This window comes from Mobula hypostoma, chromosome 17, assembly GCF_963921235.1.
Source record: "Mobula hypostoma chromosome 17, sMobHyp1.1, whole genome shotgun sequence".
Classification (NCBI taxonomy): Eukaryota; Metazoa; Chordata; class Chondrichthyes; order Myliobatiformes; family Myliobatidae; genus Mobula; species Mobula hypostoma.
The window spans coordinates 35,917,358-35,944,728 of NC_086113.1; the positions used below are offsets into that span (position 1 = coordinate 35,917,358).

Sequence of the window (27,371 nt, forward strand, 5' to 3'; positions counted from 1 at the left end):
GCTGGAGGGCCATGGAGTGGTACATAATGCAGCTGCAAATAACTGGCTAGCGGTGATTGGATCAGGTGCGGAGCCTAAAGATCGATGGGTGTAATCCGATCTCAAGAGTTCAGAGATAAATTGGTTCCACTCCAGTAGTTTATCTCAAAACCTCTCAATCACGTCTCTGGTCTACAATCACTTCCAGCTATCTATACTTCTCAATTTCACCTGTGAAGGAACAATGTGCTTCTGTTTTTATACTACCAAGCTTATAATTACACTAAGATCCCAGATTTGCAAGTATTCCTTGTACACTGGGCAGTATTACATATCATCCATCATTGCAAAAGGGAGCTAAGAATGTTTACACAACTTTGCCATTAACTAAAGCTTTTGCTATGGCAACACGTTTACACAAAAATGTAAAAGGAACATGCCATCTAAGTGCAACTTTTACATGGATGGCTTCAAGGAACAAAGGAGTTGAGAAAGGATAGAGTACAAGCACAAAGGTGTCAAATATGTACTTTAATAAAACTACTTGTCATGTTTAGATTTGCACTCAAGCATATCCTTCTCTCCACATCTTCAAGAGATAGCACCTAGGGCGACACTGGAAATCGTGGAATTAAACTACATTTATACCCAATCCCTCAACTTAAAAGACATGGCATTACCTTTTTCTTGTATCCATGTACCACGGACACATTTATCCTAAAATCCACTTCTTGGAGGGCTACACAAATTAGTTTCTGTACTATTCTTCCCAATTCCACACCATAGGTCCATCACTCTTCAGGACATTTTAATCACGCCCCCCCCCCCCTTCTCAGCTGGTATGCTTTACCCATTAGTTCTGCTCTATGATCTCAAGTACAGCTTAGTCACCTGAAGCATGTAGATTAACTACTAACATCTCTGCAGTTGCACAACCTCAGGCCAAGGTTTTGTTATTCCTTGCCAATATCCCTCTTGCACATGAGACAGAGGGATGGCAGACAGTAAGGAAATGACTTACTAGCACCAGTCCTCGAATGGCAACATGGCCTAGCCATGCAAATCTGTTTTAAAACCTGTATATTGTTCACTGGTTATTTGCATCCTACCACAGATTAAGCCTTGTGGAAATTGATGAACAAGGGAAAGAATGCCCACTTATTCTCTGTTCTTATTATTGGCATATTGGGCACTAGCTTACGCAAAACATTTACGTTAAAAGGGTTCACAGTGTAAAAAATTATTTTAAAACTGGAAGCCCATCTCCTCCAGGCAGGCTATGATGCTCACTTAACTGTCATCCCATTTGCTTACATCTGGCCTGCACTTTTCCACTCTTTTCCTAGCCATCTACTTGTCCTAATATCCTTTAAACAATATAATCTCCACACCCGTGACTGTGTGGCTAAGTACAGCTCAAATACCACCTATAAATTTGCTGATGGCACAACTACTGTTGGCAGAGTTTCAGTCGGTAACGAGAAGGTGTACAGGACGTGAGATATATCAGCTGGTTGAGTGGTGTCGCAGCAACAGCCTTGCACTGAACGTCAGTAAGACCAAAGAATTGATTGTGGACTTCAGAGAGGGCAAGATAAGGGAACACACACCAGTCCTCATCGAGGCATCAGAAGTGTAAAAGGTGAGCAATTTCAAGTTCTTAGGTGTCAACATCTCTGAGGATCAATCCTGGGCCCAACACATTGATGCAGTGACAAGGAAGGCACAGTAGAGGTTATATTTCATGAGGAGTTCTTTATATCAAAGATATTCGCAACTTTCTGCAGATGTACCATGGAGAGCATTCTAATTGGCTGCATCACCGTCTGGTACGGGGGAGGGGCGGAGGGAAAACACTGCACAGGATGAAAATAAGCTGCAGAAATTTGTGAACTCAGGTCAGCTCCATCATGGGCACTAGCCTTCCCAGCATCCAGTCCAGGGTATCTTCAGAAAGCAATGTCTCAAAAAGACATATCCATCATCAAGGACCCCGTCACCGAGGACATGACCTCTTCTAACAGGGAGGTGATACAGGAGCCTACAGACAGACAGACAGACAAACAGACACACACACACACACACAAAATTTAGGAATAGCTCCTTCCCTCTGACATCAGATTTCTGAATGAACGTTGAACCCATGAACACTAACTCACTACTTTCCCCCTTTTTTTGCAGTACTAATTTAACTTTCTAAATATACAAATGTATATATAGCTCATACTGTAATTTACAGCTTTTATTATGTACTACTGCTGCATACCAACAAATTTCACGACATATGCCAGTGATATTAAATCTGATTCTGATTCTAATTGTGTCTGCCTCCATCAGTTCTTCTGGCACCAGCCTCTATGTGGAAAAACAATCTACAAATATCTCCTCTCCTATTTTAAATCTGTTCCTTCTAGTTCTGGACTACCCTGCTCTAGGTGAAACCATATCCCTCAATGTTATAAACTTTGATAAATTAACCCCCCCCCCCAAGCCTCCTGCATTTTATCAAGAATAAATCCACCATATCCAATCTCCTTACAGCTATATCCCTTCATTCTAGCTAACAGCCTGTTAAATCTCTGCATTCTCTCAATTGTTACCACATCCTTTTACAGTTATAAATTGGACCACAAATACAGGCACAGACATTTGCCTGTGGAGGGCCAGCAGGAAGTTAGTTTTTAAAATACTGACAAGTACATAGGCTAATTAGAATTAAAGATTATTTCTTGTGGCACAGCACTGACTGCACTTCTATAACACAAGGAATGCTTTGGATTCTAGCAATCCAGCAAGATAGTCAAGAACACGATTCACTACAACTAACCCAAACCAGAGAGATGAAAACAATACTTTCTACGGCTAAAGAAAAGGTTGGTGGTGTTGTAGATAGTGTAGAGGATTGTCAAAGATTGCAGAGAGAAATTGATAGGATGCAGAAGTGGGCTGAGAAGTGGCAGATAGAGTTCAACCCGGAGAAGTGTGAGGTGGTACACTTTGGAAGGACAAACTCCAATGCAGAGTACTTGGTAGTGTGGAGGAGCAGAGGGATCTCAGGGTACATGTCCACAGATCCCTGAAAGTTGCCTCACAGGTGGATAGGGTAGTTAAGAAAGCTTATGGGGTGTTAACTCTCATAAGTCGAGGGATAGAGTTTAAGAGTCGCGATGTAATGATGCAGCTCTATAAAACTCTGGTTAGGCCACACTTGGAGTACTGTGTCCAGTTCTGGTCGCCTCACTATAGAAAGGATGTGGAAGCATTGGGAAGGGTACAGAAGAGATTTACCAGGATGCTACCTGGTTTAGAAAGTATGCATTATGATCAGAGATTAAGGGAGCTAGGGCATTACTCTTTGGAGAGAAGAAGGATGAGAGGAGACATGATAGAGGTGTACAAGATAATAAGAGGAATAGATAGAGCGTTAGCCAGCGCCTCTTCCCCAGGGCACCACTGCTCAATACAAGAGGAAATGGCTTTAAGGTAAGTGGTGGGAAGTTCAAGAGGGATATTAGAGGAAGGTTTTTCACTCAGAGAGTGGCTGGTGCGTGGAATGCACTGCCCGAGTCAGTGGTGGAGGCAGATACACTAGTGAAGTTTAAGAGACTACTAGACAGGTATATGGAGGAATCTAAGGTGGGGGCTTATATGGGAGGCAGGGTTTGAGGGTCGGCACAACACTGTGGGCCGAAGGGCCTGTACTGTGCTGTACTATTCTATGTAAATATAATAGCAGGATATATTAACACAAAGTAGCAGTCTTTGTATAAATTGGTTTCCCATCAATGCTCAACACAAAATGAAATCAAAGTTGCTGTCTGAACTTCACAGTATATTGGAACCCTTTAGATCTGATAAGTTCCTCTATTTGAACTTGTTTCTCTTGTTCTTGATCTTCAATTAATCAAACATTGTTTATCTTAATCCCATCTCTGCAATTTTACCTGTTTTATTCAATTATCACATTATCACCTATGTTTCAACTGGGGCTCTTTTCACTTCTTCCTATTTATATTCATGTACAAGTCATTGCCTTAATATCCTTCTTACAACATTATGTCCAAAAGCTGCAAAGTGCACAGATTTGGGTCTGAACAAGCATTTGCTTCAATATATTCTTTCCATATCGCATTTGCTTTCTCAAACGTTCATCTAAACACCCCGATTCGCTGTGGTTCCACGTTATTTCCACAATAACAAAATAAAAATCAACATTTCATGGAAATGTTCCTTGGCAGTTTGACAGTCCTGAAGGAGGTCTGAAATGTTGACTGTTTATTCACTTCCATGGATGCTGCCTGACCTTGAGTTCCCCTAACATTCTGTGTATGTTGCTTTGGATTTCCAGGATCGGAATACTTTCTCATGTTTATTATTTTTTTGGAAATAATGCATCGCCACATTTCACTGACACAAAAGTACCCAACTTCCTGGGGTTCTGCCCAGCTTCATCAATATATCTTTGCAGCTTTCTCTGACAGAATTATATATTAATTCTCCAAGAGTGGAATTATTTATACACTACTCCTTTAGATTTAGACCCAGATCATCGGTACATTCAGAATGGATTCCTGTGACATAATGCCAAGGAACAAAAGAAAGTACTATTAAAAATCCTTCCTTGAATAGATGTTTTATTAAAATTTACTCCAGTCTTCCACTTCCCCTCAATTCCACTTCTAGATTGTTCTGTGATTCTGGCATGGATGCTTCATATTTTCTTTAAATTTTCTCTGTATCCAATCTTTTGCAATATTAGTATATACTAGTCAGATTACGATATAGGTAAGTAGTATATACCTTATGATAGAAAGATAAACTGCAAATGCTGAGAATCTGCTGTGCTCGGTGCCCAACTAACATGATGGACTGATACAAAGGCTTTAGGCCTAGCCCAGGCTGCACCAGGGTTTGTATCAAGAACTCATTTTGGTTAGGAATGTTGTTGCTTGCTTCTAATGTTTGCATGGTTTTTTAAAAATTTTTCCCCCATTCTCTGCACATCAGATGTTAGTCTTTATGTTTTTAAAATTGTGTTATTTTGGGTTTCTTGCTTTGTGGCTGACCGTAAGCAAACAAATCTTAAGGTTGTATAATTTATACATTCCTTGATAATAAATGTACTTCGAAATCCTTTAACATGTAGCTTGAATCTGAAATAAATAACTAGGCAATGCTGGAAATGTTCAGAACAGGCAGCATCTATCTAAAGAGAGAGTCATGCTTAAGGATTGTGGACATGAAACTTCAACTATTTCTCTTAAAAAAAAGTGCTGCCCGACATACTGAGTCTGTTAGTAGTTTATCCAGATATTTGTAAAAGAGTTAAAACTAGAATATGATCTCAAAAGATAGATTTTTCTTTGTTTCTATTTCAAGTAGCAACCACAGGCTGAGAAACAGACCACAGCACTTCTTAAGGACCCCATGAAAAGCCTGGAGGATAAAAAACGTTCCTGATTACAACAGATGAAGATTTTCAAATGGACTCAAACAATATCCTTGTAATTATCAAATCAACGCCACTGTTAAATAAACTATTGGGATCATTCAGGAACCAATACATTTTAACCTTTGCTGAAGTCAGTTGTCAGTTAATGAAGCAGTGTTGGTAATATATATGAAGTCAGGTGTTAAATGGCTTCCAGCATTGATGTATAACCTTTAACAGGAAAGGATTTTTCTACACTCAGTACTGTTTGAGTAATTCTGTAACACCTTCAGTCTACCCCAATAGAAATCTGATCTTAGATTGCTAAATGACACCAGTTCTGTTATTGCCTCAGAGGGAGCGTTGATGTGGAGATGCTGATACCTGGCAAAAGAGCCATGAGATGTTCATTTCCCAGTGGTTTATACAGCAGATTCAGCAAAATTATTTTGTGTGTGAGCCACAAGGATTGCAGTATTATGGTAAATTCAACAAACTCTAGTCATGCAGAACAGAGGGAATCTTCCTTAATACATTTGCAGGTAATGGAAAAACTGCAGAAAATTCGTCAATTTGCAGGTCACCTCATCCTTCAATTACAAAGTCTACAGTCCACCAAGTCATTCTATCCTCATCTCACAAATCAAATAGGTAAAAACTGTACCACAAAGCACAGTATTCATGAGGAAATCCTTGATTAATGGAACACCCGGCATGCTTTGATTTGAAATTTTACAAGGAAATGGTTAAAAAAATGGATTTTAAAGATAATTATGTTCCAACTTTGGTACAGAGACCAACAATACAGTCCAAGTCCAGGTCTAACAATTGCAGTGAGACTCCATTATTCTACACAGTCCCCAAAAGACGGCTAGAGTACAAAGGGCCAGCATTCTCCGACTTCCCATCAGTGAATAAAGATCTGGCATTTTATCCATTTACACCTCCAAATCTCTCTGTACTTACAGCCACTAGCACGCCAGAAAAAAAGTTTAATTCTCCCATTTTGCTGCTCTTCCCAAAGTTAATAAATCACAGGCATTGTAATCCATTGTGGAATAAATTATGCTTTCATTTCATAAGTGCCCAGTAGCACCACAAGATTAGGATGTTGCATAGGGTTAAAAAGCAAACAAGGAACACAGGCATTACTGGCGGTCTTCACCATGGCAATGACCCTTGCCCTCCCTCTCCAACAACGCAGGGATGAATTCCAGTGCAGCCAATGTATGTATCCTACACGTTAATAGGAGATTACTGAAAATGCTTAACTAATCAGCTCTTAGAGGCACTGACAGACAGCAGCTTATGTCTGGCATGAAAACAAAAATAAACTTGAGTATTCATACCCTCTAACACCAATTCCAGAGAGCAAAAGAAAAAGCAACCCAACCAGTCCTTAAGAAAATAGATCCTATTTCTCATGAACTAGAAAGGAACTCATCTTCCAAATGAAATGCGAACCACAGAATAACAGAACCAAATGCTTATTAGGGACCTGGATATATGAATTGAAGATCCTATTCCAGCTTTGGCAAAAATTGGATATGCAACTGGCCAGGAGGCATTTTAACTGTGGGTGTTCATCCACCCTTTGTCTGCACAGTCAATGGATTGTCTTCCCTTTCAAATGATTGGACATCTTGAACCAGCGATGTTACATAGTTCTTAGATCTCATGTTCTCTACCACTGTCCCCTTTTCTCTATGCTTCGTTGCCTCCAGACCAACATTTTCAAGCTCTTGCCATAAGAAAATAAAGTCAATGCACATCTGGATGTTCTAAATGACCAAGAGCTTTAAAATATTACTTAACAAATCATTTAAAGATCACCAGTAACACACATAAAAGTTGCTGGTGAACACAGCAGGCCAGACAACATCTATTGGAAGAGGTACAGTTGACGTTTCGGGCCGAGACCCTTTGTCAGGATGAACTGAAAGAAGAGCTAGTAAGAGATTTGAAAGTGGGAGGGGGAGGGGGAGATCCAAAATGATAGGAGAAGACGGGAGGGGGAGGGATGGAGCCAAGAGCTGGACAGTTGATTGGCAAAAGGGATATGAGAGGATCATGGGACAGGAGGCCAAGGGAGAAAGGGGGGGAGGGAGCCCAGAGGATGGGCAAGGGGTATAGTGAGAGGGACAGAGGGAGAAAAAGGAGAGAGAGAAAAAGAATGTGTGTATATAAATAAATAAATAACGGATGGGGTACCGGGGGGGGGGTGGCATTAGTGGAGCTAGAGAAGTCAATGTTCACGCCATCAGGTTGGAGGCTACCCAGACGGAATATAAGGTGTTGTTCCTCTAACCTGAGTGTGGCTTCATCTTTACAGTAGAGGAGGCCGTGGATAGATATATCAGAATGGGGATGGGACGTGGAATTAAAATGTGTGGCCACTGGGAGATGGTCCCATTCCCATTCTGACATGTCTATCCACGGCCTCCTCTACTGTAAAGGTGAAGCCACACTCAGGTTGGAGGAACAACACCTTATATTCCGTCTGGGTAGCCTCCAACTTGATGGCATGAACATTGACTTCTCTAACTTCTGCTAATGCCCCACATCCCCCTCGTACCCCATCCAATATTTATTTATATACACACACACACATTCTTTTTCTCTCTCTCTCTCCTTTTTCTCCCTCTGTCCCTCTCACTATACCCCTTACCCATCCTCTGGGCTCCCCCCCACCTTTTCTTTCTCCCTAGGCCTCCTGTCCCATGATCCTCTTATATCCCTTTTGCCAATCAACTGTCCAGCTCTTGGCTCCATCCTTCCCCCTCCTGTCTTCTCCTATCATTTCGGATCTCCCCCTCCCCCTCCCACTTTCAAATCTCTTACTAGCTCTTCTTTCAGTTAGTCCTGACCAAGGGTCTCGGCCCAAAACGTCGACTGTACCACTTCCAATAAGTGCTGCCTGGCCTGCTGTGTTCACCAGCAACTTTTATGTGTTGCTTGAAATTCCAGCATCTGGAGATTTCCTCATGTTTGCGTTTTTAAAGATCACCAGTGCTACTTTTGAACCTTGAAGCTGACACTGTCTCTTCCTGCCACATGTAACAGAACTAACACGATGGATGGGAGATAATAATTTACAATGGATAGTGAACTATCATAGTTAATATGTACAGTTTCAAGCGTCTGGTTCTGACATAAACATTGAATAAAAGAAATTGTCATGAATACTCTTAAATAATTACCAGATAGCTCTCTGCTAGTTTGTCCTATTTGACCAATTTTCACTTAATTTGCAAAAAATCACTTTAAAATACCCGAATACTCAAAATCAGGAGATTTAATCAGATGGCTGGCAGCAAGATACAATCAATATGCAAATTGCATATGCAAAATCAACAATTTCCTAACACCTCCCTGTTACCTATCACTTCCAATCCACATTCCACACTAGGATAAGCAGTGGAATGGTACCACACACAAATGATCGTGAAGGCTAGAGAGCTGTGGGTCAGGAATGAAGCTAAAACCTACTCCGGAGGAATCCAGGACAGCAGCTCAGTAAAATAAAGGTCTTAAAAATTTCAGAAGGAACACATGTAAAACACTGGAGGAACACTGTAGGTCAGACAGCATCTATGGAATGAATAAAGAGTTAACATTTCGAGCCAAGATCCTTCATCAGGACTTCAAAGGAAGGGGAAAGATGCCAGAATAAAAAGGTGCTGGAGGGGAAGGAGGACGAGCTAGAAGGTGATAGGTGAAGACAGGTAGGTGGGGATGAAGTAATAAACTGGAAGGTGATAGGTGGAAAACAAATAGCTGGAGAATAAGTAATCTGATAGGAGAAGAGAATGGACCATAGGAGAAAGGGAGGAAGGAGGGGCTCTGGGGAGGTGATAGGCATGTGAGGAGAAGAGGTAAAAGGCCAGAATGGGGAATAGAGGAAAATGGAAGGGGGAGGGAAAAAACTTACAGGAAGCAGAAATCGATGTTCCTGCCATCGAGTTGGAGGCTATCTAGATGGAATACGAGGTGTTGTTCCTCCAAGCTGAGAGTAGCCTCATTGTGGCAGAAGAGGCGGCCATGGACTGACATGTCGTAATGGGAAAAGGAAGTGGAATTAAAATGTTGGCCTCTAGGAAATTATGATTTTTGCAAATGGAGAGGAGATGATCGACAAAATAGTCCAGCAATTTACGCCAGGTCTCACCAACACAGAGCAGACTGCATCAGAAACACCAGATGCAGTAGATAACCTCAACAGATTCATTTGTGAAGTTTTGCTTCTGCTGTTAGGACTGTTTAAGGCCCTTAACAGAGGTGGATGGTCAGGTATAGTATATCTGCCTCTTGCAGAATTGCATGCCAGAAGGGAGACTAGTAAAGACAGATGAACAGACAAGGAGATCACTGAGAGTTATCCCTGTGGAAAGCAGAATGTGTCTCTCTGTGGGATTCTGTTGAAGATGGCAGAGATTGCAGAAAAAGCCGTTGGATGTGGAGGCTTAAGGGGTGGTGGGCGAGGGGTGCATGAAGCAGCACCAATGCAAACATCAATGTAGCGCAGAAAGAGTTGGTGAGTCTGCATGAGTACATTACAGACTCCAATACATTTAAAACATACAGCTTCCTAAAGTGAAGTACGCATAACCAATTGATGCACTTGCTTGAAATGTGCATTTTGTAGAGTTTAAAAGTATTTTGAAATCCTGGCAGATGGCTGTAAAGAAGACAGAAGGGCAACCACATTTCCACTGTGTCGCTCAGTGTCAAGAATGCATGTGTTGGTCTATCGATCAGAAGTGACCGGACAGTGTAGGTTAACAAATGGGAATTACCCCGCTTCAGTTACTCTCTTTTTCATTTTTGTCCCTACTGCTGTTATGAGTTTCAGTGTACCCAAAATTGGAGGATAAACACCCACGTCTCAAAGTTGAAAATGAATTTATTATCAATATATGTATATGTCACTTTACTCTGCTACCCTGAGATTCATTTTCTTCGGGGCATTCAGCTTAGTACACAAATAAAATAGAATCAATGGAAAAAAAACTACACACAAAGACTGACCAACAACCAATGTGTGAAAGACAACGAAAACAAATAATAATAACACATGAATACTGAGAACAGGAGTTGTGGAGTCCTTGATAGTGAGTCCAGGGCTTGTGGAATCAATTCAGTAGAGAACTGAGTGAAATTATTCACTCTGGTTCAGGAGCCTGATGGTTGAAGGGTAATAATTTCCTGAACCTGGTGGTGTGGGACCCAAAGCTCCTGTCCCTCCTTCCCAATGGCAGCAATGAGACGAGAGAATGGCCTCGATAGTGGGGGTCCTTGATGATGGATGCTGCTTTCTTGTGGTAGCTGGTGTAGATGTGCTCAACGGTGGGGCAGGCTCGGCCTGCGATGGATTGTGCTGTTTCCACACCAGGCCTTAATGCAACCAGTCTCAGGATATTCTCCACTGAGCATCTCTAGAAGTATGTCAAAGTTTTAAATGACATGCTGAATCCGCGAAAATTTTAAGTAGAGGTTCTGCCATGCCTTCTTTAATGGTAGTTACCGGCTGGTCCCAGGACAGGCCCTCTGAAATAATAGCACCAAGCAATTTACATCTATTGACCCTCTCCTCCTCCAATCCCCTGATGAGGACTGACTCACAGACCTCCATTTTTTCTTCCTCCTGCGGTTAATGATTAGCTCTTCTGTTTCGCTGACATCGAGAAAGAGGTTGTGGTGGCACCGTTCAACCAGATTTTCATCCCCATCCTACATACCGAATCATCACCACCTTTGATCCTGCCAACAAACAGTGGTGTCGTCAGCAAACTGGAATATAGCATTGGAGCTGTACTTAGCCTCAGTCATAAGTATAAAGTGAGTAGAGGGCTAAGCACACAGCTTTGTGGTGCAGCTGTGCTGATAGTGATTGTGCAGGTGTTGTCTCAAGATACAAGTGGAGAGAAATTTCAGGGATAGCTTCAAGAATAGCTTTATTCCATGACAGAAGTCAGAGTTACAATATCAGCACCACCAGTAATACTACTACTGGTCTCATCAACAACAATAAAGTGTTAATTAAAAATAAAGCAATCTAGGGATGTATTTCGCAGTGCTCCACATATGTTATGATTCCTGAAGAGATCAAGACCCAGAGAATCTACTCCCACTCTTTACATTTTTCTACTCACCTCTGCCCAAATAAAGCCTGTCAAATACCTGCTCCCACCTTAATGGCTTCAAAGCACAAGAGTGCTAGCTCGAAGCAATCATTTAAGATCTGATCTTTACCACAGCTAACTATCCATCAGCAATCAAACATCTACAGCAGAATATCAACATAAATGATTTCACGTCAAAAAGAAAGTGTTACTCATCCCCAGTACTCACATTGTACGGATTTCAGCGAATTTTTTCATCAGTTAGCTCAGACAATTAATCAGTCACCTTAACTTTCTCTCCTATCACATTAGGCGAACATTCACAGCTCTAAAGTATGTTTATTTTAGTATTTTCTCTGCATGGGAGAGACTACAATTGGAGTTTTTCTGGGCTAGATATAAAAGGGGCACACAAGTAATCCTACACAGTCTCACTTTCCTACTCTTCTACTTTAGCAATGGGTTTTCAGACAAATGCTGTGTTTCGCCTTTGTTTAATAGAGTCTATGTATCAGTGAAAGAGGTCTGGCAGACAGCTGGGGTTGAGACAATCATTTACAGGATGAACATTTCCATGTGAATAATTTGGTAAAGGAAGAGTTGACTTTTAATTGTCTGCTTAAATATTAGTCAGTTTTCCCCCTGCTCCCACTGCTCTCAAAGATATTCAAATGGCATGAAGAGAATGGATAGAATTCCCATCTGAATATGCTCTATGTCACCCGAAGCCCTTACGTCAGACTGGAGATCAGTCTGGGCAGATGTGACTAGAATACTACTTTTCTAGTCGACACGAGGACCAACTGGTCCGGACTCTTCTCCACAAGGTGGAGGTGGAGATTAGGGTTAATGGCACCTAACAGCAACTCCTTTACTTGCATCTTTGTAAACAGCTCTATTTCCATCTTTAATATCTCTATTTTTCCCTTTCAGGGTTCTTTTGAAGATCCTGACCTGGAGTTACACGCTGACTACAGTTCTTTGCGGGAATGGGACCCGTTCTTGGGTTTCACAACTGGCCGTTGTTCAACACGCCAAGGGCTTGGCCTAAGACCCAAAATCTTTAGGCACGGAAAAGGCGACGCAACGGAATTTTAACCAGCGAGTTGCTTGTTATGTATCCACCCTCACTGTTGAACAGAGGCAACTCTTTCTCCTTTATTAGGGAGAGAGAGAGAGAGCCTGTGGTACGTCAAATGCCGGGTGAACAATGTAGTCTTTGGAGTACTGCAAGTCTGTGTCTTTGCTGTTGCCTTGCTCACACTTGAGTGCTCGGTGGTGGGTGCCAATGCTTTTATTTTGCCGGTGGGTGGGGGGAATTGTTGTTTGCTGCCACTTAACGTGCAGAAAGGGGACTTTGGGGTTCTAACTTAACTGCCCTTCATTCCTAAGTGCACTCCTCTATTTTTGTGGATGGTCGCGAAGAAAAAGCATTTCAGGATGTATATTGTACACATTTTTCTGACATTAAATGTACCTTTGACACAAAGACCTCTCTCATTAATAGGTGTTTTCATCCACAAGACTGCTGCTCGCTGCTTTTCTGCACCATTCTCTAAACTATAGAGACTCTTGCGCATGAAAATCCCAAGAGATCAAGCAGTTTTGCTGAGGTACTCAAACCAATTGCACCAATTATCCTTCCACAGTCAAAGTCATTTAGAAACATTTCTTCTCCATTCTGATGTTTGGCCTGAACAACTGAATCTCTTAACCATGATCTGATGTTTTATATGCATTGAGTTGGTGCAACATGATTGGCTGGTTAGACATTTGCATCAGCAAGGTGTACAGGTGGCCACTGAATGTGTTTAGTGATGATGGATATGTACAAAAAATGCACTTGAACAGAGGGCAAAGATCTTACATGGTAACTGTCCACATAATCAACAGGACTTTATCTCGGCTATGATCTTTAAATCTCAATCCATCCTTCCAGTAAAAAGTCATCTCCTCCAATATCCCTCAATTGGAAGGGAACAGAAATTAATTGTGTAGTCAGTTGTTAATTACCGCTTTTGACACTATTTATAGATTGACAGCCATTTGGATACTCTCCTCATTATCTCAACAACTATTCCAGGTCAAATTTATAAGCAAAAACAAAAGCAGAAAGCTGACTTTTTTTAAATAAATTTAAATTGAATTAATCTGAAATGCAACAGATGTTTAAAGCACACACACACAAAGATCAGATGTGTGGAACACAAATAATGAAAGAATTAAAACCTTGCGATGATGTTGCATTTTCAAAACTTTTCATAGGTTGGCACTGCAGATGCAAGGTACTGTTACAATTATCTAATCTGAAGTGTATTCCACATCATATTTACATATTCAGCAGTTAGTGCCTTCACAAAACAAACTGAAAGCCAGAACCCACAGAGCACTGCGTGTCCAACCTCTTCAACAAAATTGTCCAAACTGTCAAAGTGCAATATTTGAACACTACTTCAAATACATTTTTAAAATTTAAATAGGTCAATTAATTATAGTTAAAGGTTTGGAGGTTCAACTCTGGAACATACTCAAGGCACACATCCTGGTAAACAGCAAGGGCTTTTCAGACCATCAGGCCTATGCCAGTGGCTAAAAGAGCCACATAGCTTACTTCTATTCCTAGATGTTGTAGGCAAATTTCTCCTGCGAATTATATACAAATGGATGAAATGTGGTCATTGGAAAGGGTTCGGTCCCAAAGCAGTTCCATTCTTAGACAATTATTAACTAGACTTGGCAGAGAGCAAGCTTCAGCCCATAAAGCTGGATCACCAATAGGACTGTAACTAATCCACTTCCCAGATTCCCAAAACACAGATGCAAGTACCTTGCCTTCTTGTTAACTCAGTCTTTGTAGTGTACCCTGTACAAAGGTAATACGGAATAGAGGTAGAGGAGTTATTAAAAATAAAAGGTATATGGGTCAAAGCAATAGTTTTCATTAAAAGCGTGAAAGCTGAGATTTCTGTAATTTGCAATGTCACTGGGCTCCCTCATCAACTATAAAATATTACAACAAGGAAGTCGGTACAAACTCACACCTGAATTACAACTTCCTAGATTTTTTTTTAAACATTTGATTGAAAAAGCATTTAACCACCAATTTCAAAGTTACATGTTTCCATTTTACATATTCCCACAGGAGGTGGTGCAGGCAGTGGGCATACTGCCAACAGGCTTCTGGAGTAACACAACACCCAGTTACTTCATGCCTAGTGCCCTTAAATAATCTACACCAAATTTTACTGTATACCATGGATCTCTTGCTCTCATGGTCTTAAAAAGTTAATTGGAAAAAGATTCACTGCCTCAAATTTGGGAACCTTATAAATTCAATACCTGCAGCTAATTTTAGACTCCATCCCATTCCTGTGGATCCAGATGGCAGACCATCTTTAAAACATTAGGAGACTGGAACAAAAGAGGGTAATCCAACATTCTTGAGAAAAAAAAATCAATAGTCATTTGTAACTACCTCGAATCCTCATGGCCAATTTCACCATTCTCTCAGGAGGAGCTAACACCACTAAGCTAAATTTGTCTCTGCACCAAATCGTATGTGGTATGGTGAATAGATACAAATGATAAATTAATCTCAATGCCCAGTGACCTTGACAGGAAGTATCGTGAATGGAGGACTCAATGGGCTTTATTGCAAATCGCACCCCCCCCCCCCCCCCCGGTCACTTAACCTGGCAAAGCTCCTGGCACAGCTTCAAGCATAAAGTGTGGGGGGAAAAAAACTGAGCAGAATAACAGATGGCAAGTGGAACTCAGGAAGCCCTTGGAGAAGTCAATAATTTTAGGGCATAAAATTACTGTACATAATCATGCCCAAGATATTTTTTTCTTAGGTTGTTAGGTTGAGCCCATAAAACATATGACTCAAAGAGGTAGCTACAATTATTTTCTGCACAATTCCCCTGATCTCTTTTTAGGCTTTTCCCACTTATTGCAGTCTTCCCTAGCCAGAGGGGTGCAAAATTGGCTTATTCCATGAAAGTTAACAATTCCAAAGCATTTGCAGCACTGATCACTTCTGGCTCGCCTTCTGAGAGAGAATTTTTCATCCTATCGCTAGGGCTAAGTGTGGCAATTACCAGCATTGTGAAGTCAATAGAGTCAAAAAGATTACAGCAAGCTGCTGATGCCAAGTCCTTCTCCATTATTTATTTAGGAAATAACTAGGCATAAGATGACTACTTCCTAGTGGAATCCTGTTAACTAAGGTTACACCTTGTGAGAAAGTGAAAATCCACAATTAAAGTCAGCCTGACAGGAACACTCTCGTGTGGTAGCAATGATGGAAAAACATTTAAGATGTTTATCAAGCCACAACCATGCATCTGCCACCTGGGCACCTCTGAGTAGAGAAACAATAGAGCTTGATTTAAATTTATTCTGGTCCTACCTCTAATAATTTGAGCTATTCCCCAAAGATCCCAGTGTTAAGCAAAACTGGGAAAGCTACTGACTCATACAACCTTTCTTGACAGAGACACATGATAGGCTGAATGGATTTAATTGCATCGCAAGTTTTCTATCATTCAATCATTAGCAGGTTTAAGACATACACATCTTACAGTGGAAACATTAACGTGAGAGGTTTCCACACACATTCTGCAGTACTGTACTTATATCAAATCGTATTCATTTCTGGGCTGAAAAGATTGAATGAAGGCAATAAATTATATTTCAGACACGCAAGAGTTTATTCACATATTTTGACTTGGCATGATGTAGTGACAAATATAATTTTATATTCAAGTTTTTTTAACCATCAACATGAATAGCAATAAAAAATAGATTTTCAACAGATGCCAAAAAGGGGAGACACCCAGGTACACTTGGTAAACATGAAGCAGATCAATTGCTTTCATAAACTAAAAACACATGCTTATGCTGAAGTGGAAGCAATACTCAGTTAAGACAGGATGGCAAAAAAAAGAGTAGGAGAGCAAGGACAGAAAGAACAGAACAATTTTGAGCAGATTAGATACTTGGGCAAGGCATACATCTATTAGAAGAAGGTGAGATACTGGAAGCTTTTTTTTTAAATTAGGCTACATTTGGAAGCATTTAGATGATGGGATCTACATTATGGTCAAGCATCAAACTGTCAATTTTTGGAAACTGTTCATGTACGAACATTTATTCAAGCAGCTAAGCACAAACAATAGAGTATGCCACCATTACACTGAAACACCCTAAAAAAAATTACCCTTGTATAAAAGGCAGCCTCGCTCTTACAAGAAACAAAGTGCTTATGCGATCAAGCTAAAAACAACTGCACGCCAAGTTCACACAAAGGAAAACACACACAAAAGAAAAATCTTGGTAGAACTCAAATGAAATTAATTAAGAACAGAGCAGCGTGCAATCATGAATAATTTGTGTACTTAGAAAACCCCACATATTTTGACTGCAGAAATTCACTGGATACATCTCTATGTCATCTTTATTGTTACTATTTTTGACAAGTAGGCCCAAATTCTTTTAGTTTTAAAAAAAAGCTTACTGGCGGTTAAATTTCCATCTTTAAATTAGCCTTCTCACTGTGTTCAAGATCACTACATAAATAGGTAAGTGAAGTGTTAATGGAGTACGTCACATTGCATTCAAGTTACTAAGTCTCATTAAAACTCACTGCATCGTTCAAATGATCTTATTACTGGACAAAAGGAAAATCTGTTTTCTTACCCAGAATCCTCCAGGAATCCTTCCAATTCATCTTTCTGTTCAGCCAAGTTAGACTCCAGATCCAGGTAGGTACCATTGTGAGATAACTGCAGAGCACAGTCATCAAGCTGCAATAAATTTTTTAAAAAGTTGATTTATCAATTATTAGAACAGTGTGTGGAAATTAGCCCAAACATCCTCCCTGCAACTTGAAAAGGGACTTGCCAATATCCACTCTACACTCAGTGACCAGTTTATCAGGTAGCTGTATACTTGCTTGTTAGTGCAAATATCTAATCAGTCAATCATTCAGCAACCAGTCAATGCATAAAAGCATGCAGACATTGTCAAGGTTCATTTGCTCAGACTGGAGAAGAAATATGATCTAAGTGACTGACTGTGAAATGATTGTTGGTGCCAGACAGGGTGGTTTGATTATCTCAGAAACTGCTGATCTCCTGGGATTTTCACTCAGAGCAGTTTCTAGAGTTTACACAGAATGGTTCTTAAAAAAAATCATTAAGTTTTAGTTCTGTGGGCAAAAGAGCCTTTCTAATAAGAGAGGTCAGAGGAGAATGGCCAGACTGGTTCAAGCTGACAGGAAAGCAACAGTGTAGGGTCATGTAATTGGAGAAACACGCATAATTCACAACCACCAACATTGAGTTGCAGTTTTGCTTCAACAGGCTGCTCTGATGTGATGACATTGTTACGTAAACACTTTTACCGCTCGTTTTTATTTAGGTTTTGGAGTTCAATAAAATCTGTTACGGGTTTCATTAAACATAAAATGTCTCACTTTGCTTTATTTGTGAAAAACTACATTTTACATTTCACTCTGTTTTAATGTTTCAATGTACATATGATAAACAAAAAGGCAATCTTCAGCTTGACAGAACTTTACTTAATCCCGTATTTATTTTCTAATCTAATAGTAATTCTCTGTACACAACTAATTTATTTGCTCATACATTTTTTTTGGTAAAAACTAATGTTAACCTTTAAGCAAAGTGCAGTCGTCTTGGAGGATTTAGAGTATAATTTGGGGAGAAGGAATAAAGAAGAGGTTCTGTAACTATTTCTGATCAATTTTTTTCAAATAAGAAAGACAACTAAGTAGTCTAAAATCAAGAATTCACTTAATTGCATTAGAATTATGTCATCTTTTCACATTGATTACATAGAACAGTAAACATTACATCACATTCTCTTGAACGCAGTCAAGAATGAAAGAAAATTGACCGAACAATATTACTAAAGGATAAATTCCATCAGATGTTGGTCAAACTGCAACAGTGAAACAAAATCCATGGTTAAATTAAGCAACTGTGATACTATAATAACAGGAGAAAGGAAGCTTAGTTTTAGCCTGGAGCACCAAAGCTCGATACCACAAAGCATAGTCGTGTCTGTGTTTACAATGGAATACTAAATTAAGAAATTTGAAGTTCAAGAGGGCAGGAGGTGAACTTGGATATGCAAGTCAGATACTCAAAGTTTCTACAAAATGCTCACAAAACAGTCCATATACGGTATCTCACTATTAAGGATTTTGAGACAATGGCTGAATTAAGGGACAACAAGGAGTGAAGAAAAATGTAACGGTAGTTGAATAAGAAATAAATCAAGATTAAAAAGTCAACGGTGGCAGTTACAAATGCAATAGCACCTTGTACTGTGGTTTCAGTAAAATTTCATTTCAGGTCACTTTGGGCATATCCTGGTGCATGTAAAACTATGGAAGCCTCAATAGTCCAGAGATGTGAGCAGAGCAGCATGCAAATGTGCTCTGGACACGCCTTCTGTAGAGGACACAGGACAATTGCAAGAAGTGGGAAAGCAATGCTGTTTATGTTGTGGAGATTGAAGGACAGAGTCCTTTGGGATAAGTGTTTGAATAGAAATAAGCAATGTGAAGAAAAAATAATAAACACTGTACAATGTCCACAAAAAGGTTCCTGCTGAGCTCTTAAAACTATTTCTGTAAATAACAGGGTTTATGGACTGTGGCCACATGGGTCCTGTCACTAACTCCAGAGGTTTGGAACGCTCTCCTAACATGGAAAGCAAAAATGAGAGGAAGGTGCAACAAGCCACAATTTATCACAAGATACTCAACGCATCTATACGAGGCGGGTAGCAAGAGAAAGCAAGTCTCAAGGTGGGACCAAGGAGGATCCCCTAGACCTACGGAATCTGTCTGTGGGTATATGTCTAGTAATGCGGAATAGAGCAGCTTTGACATGGATCATGCAGAGTCCAAACAACATTTCCAAGCAGAAATGCTAAAGTCTATATTCTAGATGAAGATGCATCTTTTACGGGATTTTCCTGCAAAACCAAAAAAAAATACATACGCTTACTTTACAGTGTGAGGGGATCCAGGAGTGCCCCTATTAACTGTTTGGAGAGAGACAGTTATCATTGATGGTTTGTTTGGAAAGGAGAGAGAGACAGAGTTACTTACCACCGATGTGTTGCTTTTGAAAAGAGAGAAAGAGAGAGAGAGAGAGAGACAAAGATTGACAGTTGGATTGTCACTTTAAGGCATTGGAAGTAACTTTGGATTTTTACTGAGTTTGGAGTTGGAGACAGCACCGAACAGCTCGAAGGTTGCTATGGTGACCAAAGGCAGATTGTTGATGTTACTTTCAAGGACTTGTTGCCTGCTTGTACTCCTTTACAGACAAAGGAAGGAGGGGCTCTTTGAATGATAGGTGACGCTCAGCCTGGTGAAATAAATGAGGACACATGATCTGGACACTGAATGAGCATTGTTGTGCCCGCAGAAAAAGTGGGTTTTTGGAGGATCGATCAGGCGGATCGATCCAAATTGCTATTCCATTGGTGAAGAAGGGGTTGACTGGTGGGGAGTTGTCTATGTGTCCACCCTCGCCTGGGTGATAGCTCCACCACAGAAGACCGGTCCCCCTGGTTAAAGTCACAGTCGGTGACTTGTAAAGGATTTCGGAGGACGACGAGAAGATCGACGGCATCAGCTCACCTGAGGACTCGACTCGACTCATATCTCTCTCTCTCTCTCTCTCCCCCCCCATCACTACTCAACTAAATACCACGAACTGAACTGAACTTTACTCAACATCGTAAGACTGTATCTTTTTACCCCTAGACTTAAAGAAGCTTGGTTTTTCCATACATATATATTCCACACTTACTTTTATATATAATCATTGCTAACCTGTTTGATTTATCTACATTTATATTACTGTATTGCGTAGTTACTAATAAATATTATTAGTTGTTAGTAATACGAGACTCCAAAGTGGTTTCTAATCCTGCTGGTTTCTTAACCCCTGTCACGGGGTATAGGACAACAGTCAAATGTCAGCTACCTGTATAAACACCTAAAATATCAAATCCAACATTGTTAAATTACTTTTTCAATTATGTATTCAAATAAAGACAATTTCTTGCAAGCTGCTGACATAGTATCTTCTGTGCCTCATTTTATGATCAAACAATTTATCTCTTCAGAAACAAGTGTTACTTAATTTGTAATATATCCAATAATGTTAATAACTAAACGAAGTGTCACTCATTTAAAGCAGACAAAAATATGCAAAGCCCTGTGATAAAATGCCTATATCCATATTCAGGTTACTTTCACCTAACTTTACACTGTTATAATGTCTGCAATTTCATTTGAACAAGAACAAATGACTTCAAAATTACTTTCAGGTTATTAAAAACAGGATGGTAACAGTAACAAGATGCTGGAAGAACTCAGCAAGTCAGGCAGCATCTGTGAAAGGGAATGAAGGGTTGGTGTTTCACGCCAGATGGCAACATTCATCTTTTAGGGTCATCTGTATTGTGCGGCAGCCACACACGAAGCCTGGGGCACAAAAATCTGCATATTTTGTTAGATTTCCAACCTTACAGTACCCGTTGAAGAACATGAAAATTTCCCAACAGTTTCAATCTTCATTAAATAGTGGAAATAATGAAAACAAAACCTCTCCTTTTAGCCAGTTTTATGAAACGTCATATTTTGTAGTTTTCTTTCTCCTATCTACCTTATCGGCCCAAGGAGAGCATACAAAATATTATGAAGAGAAATCACTCACACACTTAGTCAAGATTTATGCATAAATTATTGACTTTATAAAGATGTCACACAAGCAATGCTTGAACTCTAGAACTTGCATCAATCACATTCAGAGTTCAAATAGAAGGTTGCAGTCCTATCAAAACAAAAAGGCCATTTTTAAAAAAATATAAGAATGCTTCCCAAACTTGATGTTATATTTTGGATTGAATAATCTTGCAAATAATTTCAAATGGCCAAAACTGGTAGTGATTAATTTAATTAGTTGATTTTGCAAAGTTATTTTTCTGATAGCTACATTTAGAAAGCACAAATCAACTCCAGACCAATCTCTGACATTCCCAAGGAGTTTTTTTTTTAGTTTATAATATGATTGATACACTTGGGTAGCTTGAAAACTTCAGTGGCTTCAAGAGTTGGAATCAAACGTTGAAATTGCCCATCTGAAACTAAATGCCACTTGAAGGTAAAGATTCTCACTGAAATTTGCACCATCTGTTCCTGCTCCCAGTTGCTTTACACCACGCAGCATTTCCAGCCAAAACAATGACAGAAATCCTACTCCAATGCATCTCCTGATATTGTTCAGAACCTCCTATTGGAAAGAGGTTGGTGTCCAATTGCATGCTTCCCCACCTTACCCAATTATTGTTCTCATATTAGGTTGGTATGAAAAATTCAGCACTCCCATCCTCCTTTAGGAGAGTCAAACTTCAGTTAGCATTTCCTCCGCATCACTACTATATGAGACTTATTTGGATGCTGTGTCTGGAGATTGGAAGCACTCAAGAGTCGCAAACCTAGGTCACAATAATTTGAAAAGTTAATCTCATTTCTCTCATCTGGAGGTTAATTCATTTTGATATTGTGACTAGTTAGCAAACAGAGATGAATCCACCCAAGGTTACAAAAGATTAGGCAAGAGCTTAAATGCCTTAACATTTGTTTACTGGATATTGCTTGGGCTTCCATAATTATAAGGATGAAGTTTCTCTGGTACACCCAACTCAGATGTAGACACGTCTGAATTTTTTGCTTAGCGAACTACCTTTCCCAACACCAGCATCCAAACTTTGTTTAAACCATATCCAAATACTTCAAATTCCCAAAACCCTTGCCAACATTGGTTACAAAATATAGGCCATTTGACCCATTAAGACTGCTCTGTCAATTTTTCATGGCTGATCCTATTTTGCTCTCACCCCTAATCTCCAGCCTTCCACCACCCCATATCCCTTCATGCCGTGACCAATAAAGAATCTATCAACCTCTGCCTTAAATATACTTAAAGACTGGGCCTCCACAGCTACCTAGGGCGAAGAATTCCAGATTCACCACACTCTAGCTAAAAAAATTTCTCCTCATCTCCATTCTAAAAGGACACCCCTCTAGTCTTAGACTCTCATACCATAGGAAACATCCTAGCCACATCAAGGCCTTTCACCATTTAAAAGGTTTCAATGAGGTCACCCCTCATTCTTCTGCATTCTAGTGAATACAGGCCCAGAGCTCATCATATGTCATCATATGACATTCCTGGGATCATTTTTGTGAAACTCCTTTGAATCCTCTGCAGTTTCAGCACATTCTTTTTAAGGGGTCCAAACTGTTATCAATACCCCAAGCGAGGCATCACCAGAGCTTCATAAAGTCTCAACGTTACATCCTTGCGTTTATATTCTAGTCCTCTTGAAATTAATGCTAACATCACATTTTCCTTCCTCACAACAGACTCAACCTGTAAGTTTTAGGGAATCCTTTACAAGGATTTACCCTCTGTGCCTCAGTTTTTTGTATTTTCTCTCCATTTAGAAAATAGTCAACCCTTCAATTTCTTCTACCTAACTGCATGACTATACATTTCCCAACACCGTATTCCGTCTCCCATTTCTTTGCCCATTCTCCAAATCTGTTCAAGTCCTTCTGTAGCCTCCCTACTTCCTCAAAAATACATGCACCTCCAACCTCCTTATCATCTGCAAACTTGGCCAAAGAGCCATCAATTCCAACATCCAAATTATTGACATACAACATAAAAAGAACCGGTCCCAACCAAGACCCCTGTGGAACACCACTAGTCACTGGCTGCCAAGCAGAAAAAGCACTCTTTATTCCCTCTTTTTGCCATCTGCCAATCAGCCACTGCTTTATCCATGCTAGATTCTTTTCTGTTATACCATGCATTCATAGCTTTTTAAGCAGTCTCATGTGTGGCGCCTTATCAAACGCCTTTTGAAAATCCAAGTACACATCAACTGATTCTCCTTTGTCTATCCTGCTTGTTATTTCTTCAAAGAATTCCAACAGATTTATCAGGCAAGATTTTCCCTTGAGGAAACCATACTGACTATGGCCTATTTTATCCTGTGTCTCCAAGTACCCTGAGACCTCATCCTTAATGATCAACTCCAACAGCTTCCCAATTACTGAGGTCAGACTAACTGGCCTATAATTTCCTTTCTTCTGCCCCTCTCCCTTCTTGGAGTGACATTTGCGATTTTCCAGCCTTCCGGAGCCATTTCAGAATCTAGTGATTCTTGAAAGATCGTTACTAATGGCTCCACGATCCCTTCAGCCTTCTCTTTCAGAACTCTGGTGCATACACCATCTGGCCCAGGTAACCTATCTACCTTCAGACCTTTCAGTTTCCCCAAGAACTTTCTAGTTATGGTAACTTCACACACTCTGTGATCCCTTGATACATGGTACTTCCACCATACTGCTAGTGATGCAAAATACTTATTCAGTTTACTTGCCATTACTACCTCTCCACAATAGCTTTCCAGTGATCTGATATCCACTCTCACCTTGTATGTGAAGAAACTTTTGGTATCCTCTTTAACATTACTGGTTTGTTTACTTTCATATTTTATCTTTACTTTCTTAATGACTTTGTCTTAGTTGCCACTAGATAAATGCAAGACTAAATAAATAGATAGCAGGTACACTAGATAAATATATAGGTGCATATTGGTGCAATTTAACAATGGACTTCAGCCACCAATGAGACCAACATAAAAAGGCTTAAAGAAAATAACCTCATACATTGGAGTTTAGAGGCAGGAGATGGAGGGGGGAGGGGCGCACTGGTAATAAATAAATAATTTATTATTTATATTACCAATTCCGTCTTAGTGGACAGCGAAATATTGAAGCCTATTGAAAACACAAGTTGTGTGATTGAGGAAATAGATGAGAGCCATGAGGCATTGACAAATTGGATGGTGAGAAATGGTGGCAGAGATCAAAGGTGGAGGAAATGCAAAGACTTCCACTGCAGATCAAATAAACAGGTGTTTTTTTTAAAATGATAGGAGGTCAGCAAATGCAGAGGGTAGAGAATTCGAGTGGGATCTCAAAGGCCAATTATAAATTATTTTGTACAAATGCTTTTGAAGTCATAGTGGAATATGACTCCCTTCTCAGGAATCAGAATCAAAATTATCACCACTGGCATGAGATGTGAAATTTGTTAACTTAGCAGCAGCAGCAGTACAATGCAATATATAATATAGGAAAAAACACAACATAAAATAAAAATAATAAAAACTAATCAGTTACAGTATACATATATTGAATAGATTAAAAATTGTGCAAAAAACAGAAGTACTATATATTAAAAAAGTGAGGTAGTGTTTAAGGGTTCACTGTCCATTTAGGAATCGGATGACAGAGGGGAAGAAGCTGTTCCTGAATCGCTGAGTGTGTGCCTTCAGGCTTCTGTACCTCCTACCTGATGGCAACAGTGAGAAAGGGGCATGCCCTGGATTCTGGAGGTCCTCAATAATGGACGTTGCCTTTCTGAAATACCACTCCTTGAAGATGTCCTGGGTACTTTGAAGGCTAGTACCCAAGATGTAGCTGACTAAATTTACAACCCTCTGCAGTTTCTTTCGGTCCTGTGCAGTAGCGCCTCCATACCAGACAGTGATGCGGCCTATCAGAATGCTCTCCACAGTACAGCTATAGAAGTTTTTGAGTGTATTTGTTGACATGCCAAATCTCTTCAAACTCCTAATGAAGTATAGCTGCCGTATTGCCTTCTTTTTAACTGCATTGATATGTTGGGACCAGGTTAAATCCTCAGAGATCTTGACACCCAGGAACTTGAAACTACTCACTCTCTCCACTTCTGATCCGTCCATGAGGATTGATATGTGTTCCTTCATCTTGCCCTTCCAGAAGTCCACAATCAGCTCTTTCATCTTACTGACGTTGAGTGCCAGGTTGTTGCTGCGGCACCATTCCACTAGTTGGCATACCTCACTCCTGTACACCCTCTTGTCACCACCTGAGATTCTACCAACAATGGTTATATCGTCAGCAAATTTATAGATGGTATTTGAGCAATGATGAGCCTCACAATGACTGGTCATTGGTAAATAGAGAGCAGTGTAGTAGACTAAGCACACATCCCTGAGGTGCACCAGTGTTGATCATCAGCGAGGAGGAGATGTTATCACCAATCCACACAGATTGTAGTCTTCTGGTTAGGAAGTTGAGGATCCAATTGCAGAGGGAGGTACAAAGGCCCAGGTTCTGCAACTTCTCAAATCAGGATTGTGAGAATGATGGTATTAAATGCTAAGCTATAGTCGATGAACACCATCCTAACATAGGTGCTTGTGTTGTCCAGGTGGTCTAAGGGCGCGTGAAGAGCCACTGAGATTGCATCTGCCATTGACCTATTGTGGCAATAGGCAAATTGCAATAGGTCCAGGTTCTTGCTGAGGTAGGAGTTCATTCCAGTCATGTCCAACCTCTCAAAGCATTTCATCACTGTCGATGAGAGTGCTACCTGGTGACAGTCATTAAGGCAGCTCACGTTATTCTTCTTTGGCACTGGTATAATTGTTACCTTTTTGAAGCAAGTGGGAACTTCTGCCCGTAACAGTGAGAGGTTGAGAATATCCTTGGATACTCCCACCAGTTGGTTGGCACAGGTTTTCAGAGCCTTACCGGGTACTCCATCAGGACCTTCTGCCTTGCGAGGTTCACTCTCTTTAAAGACAGCCTAATATTGGTCTCTGAGACAAAAGTCACAGGGTCATCAGGTGAAGCAGAGATCTTCAAGCTGTAGTTCTACTCTCCCTTTCAAAGTGGGCATAGAAAATGTTGAGTGTATCTGGTAGTACAGTATCGCGGCTGTTCATGCTATTGGGTCTCGCTTTGTAGGAAGTAATGTCTTGCAAACCCTGCCAGAGTTGTCGTGCATCTGATGTCACCTCCAACCTCTTTCGAAACTGTTTCTTCATCCTCGAAATAGCCCTCCACAAATCATAACTGGTTTTCTGATACAGGCCTGGATTGCCAGACTTGAATGCCACAGATCTAGCCTTCAGCAGATGACGTACCTCCTGGTTCATCCACAACTTTTGGTTTGGGAATGTTCAGTAAGCCTTTGTAGGCACACACAAATCCACACAAGTTTTAATGAGGTCGCTAACAACTGCAGCACACTCATCCAGGTTCGAAGATGAATCCCTAAATACAGTCCAGTCCACCGATTCAAAGCAGTCCTGTAGGCACTCTCACTACTGGTGCTGCAGTCTTCAGTCTCTGCCTATACTCAGGGAGTAGAAGTACAGCCAGGTGATCAGACTTCCTGAAGTGAGGGCGTGGAATAGCACAGTAGGCATTCTTGATGGCGGTGAAGCAATGGTCCAGTGTGTTGTTACCTCTGATCTGTTGATGGTAATTGCTTACTGATTTTTTTTTTCCAGACTGGACTGATTAAAGTCTCCCAGAATGATGGTGAAGGCATTAGATAGATTACAAAGGAATGCCAGTTCTATTATGGTGCTCCAGAGCCCCAGTTTTAATTGTAACACCTCCAGAAAGATAACTATCCTGAAAAACATACAGCATTAATTCACCGGGAATGATGCCAGTGCTAAAATGCTAGAAGAGTCGCTGAGACCAGATATCACGTGAGTAGGGGAGATCAAGAACCAATTTAACTGCAGCATCTTAAGCCAAATGAGAAATAGAAACTAACTCTCGATTCAAGGTCGAGAAGGGGCAGCATAACCTCAAAAGTAGAGCTGTACCATTTCAGGGAGCAGCTTAGAGTAGGAGTTCCCAACTTTTA

The 27,371-nt window shown here is 40.4% G+C and overlaps 1 protein-coding gene across 5 annotated transcripts in view; it reads right to left on the reverse strand.

Moving 5' to 3' along the window:
• Positions 1–27,371, reverse strand: part of fhod3b (formin homology 2 domain containing 3b) — a 591,169-nt gene that overhangs the window by 536,673 nt on the left and 27,125 nt on the right. For all 5 annotated transcript variants that reach the window (XM_063069714.1, XM_063069715.1, XM_063069713.1 and 2 more), the window contains exon 2: positions 17,233–17,339. In XM_063069714.1, the coding sequence (XP_062925784.1) occupies positions 17,233–17,339 (107 nt within the window). The remainder of the gene's footprint in view (positions 1–17,232; positions 17,340–27,371) is intronic.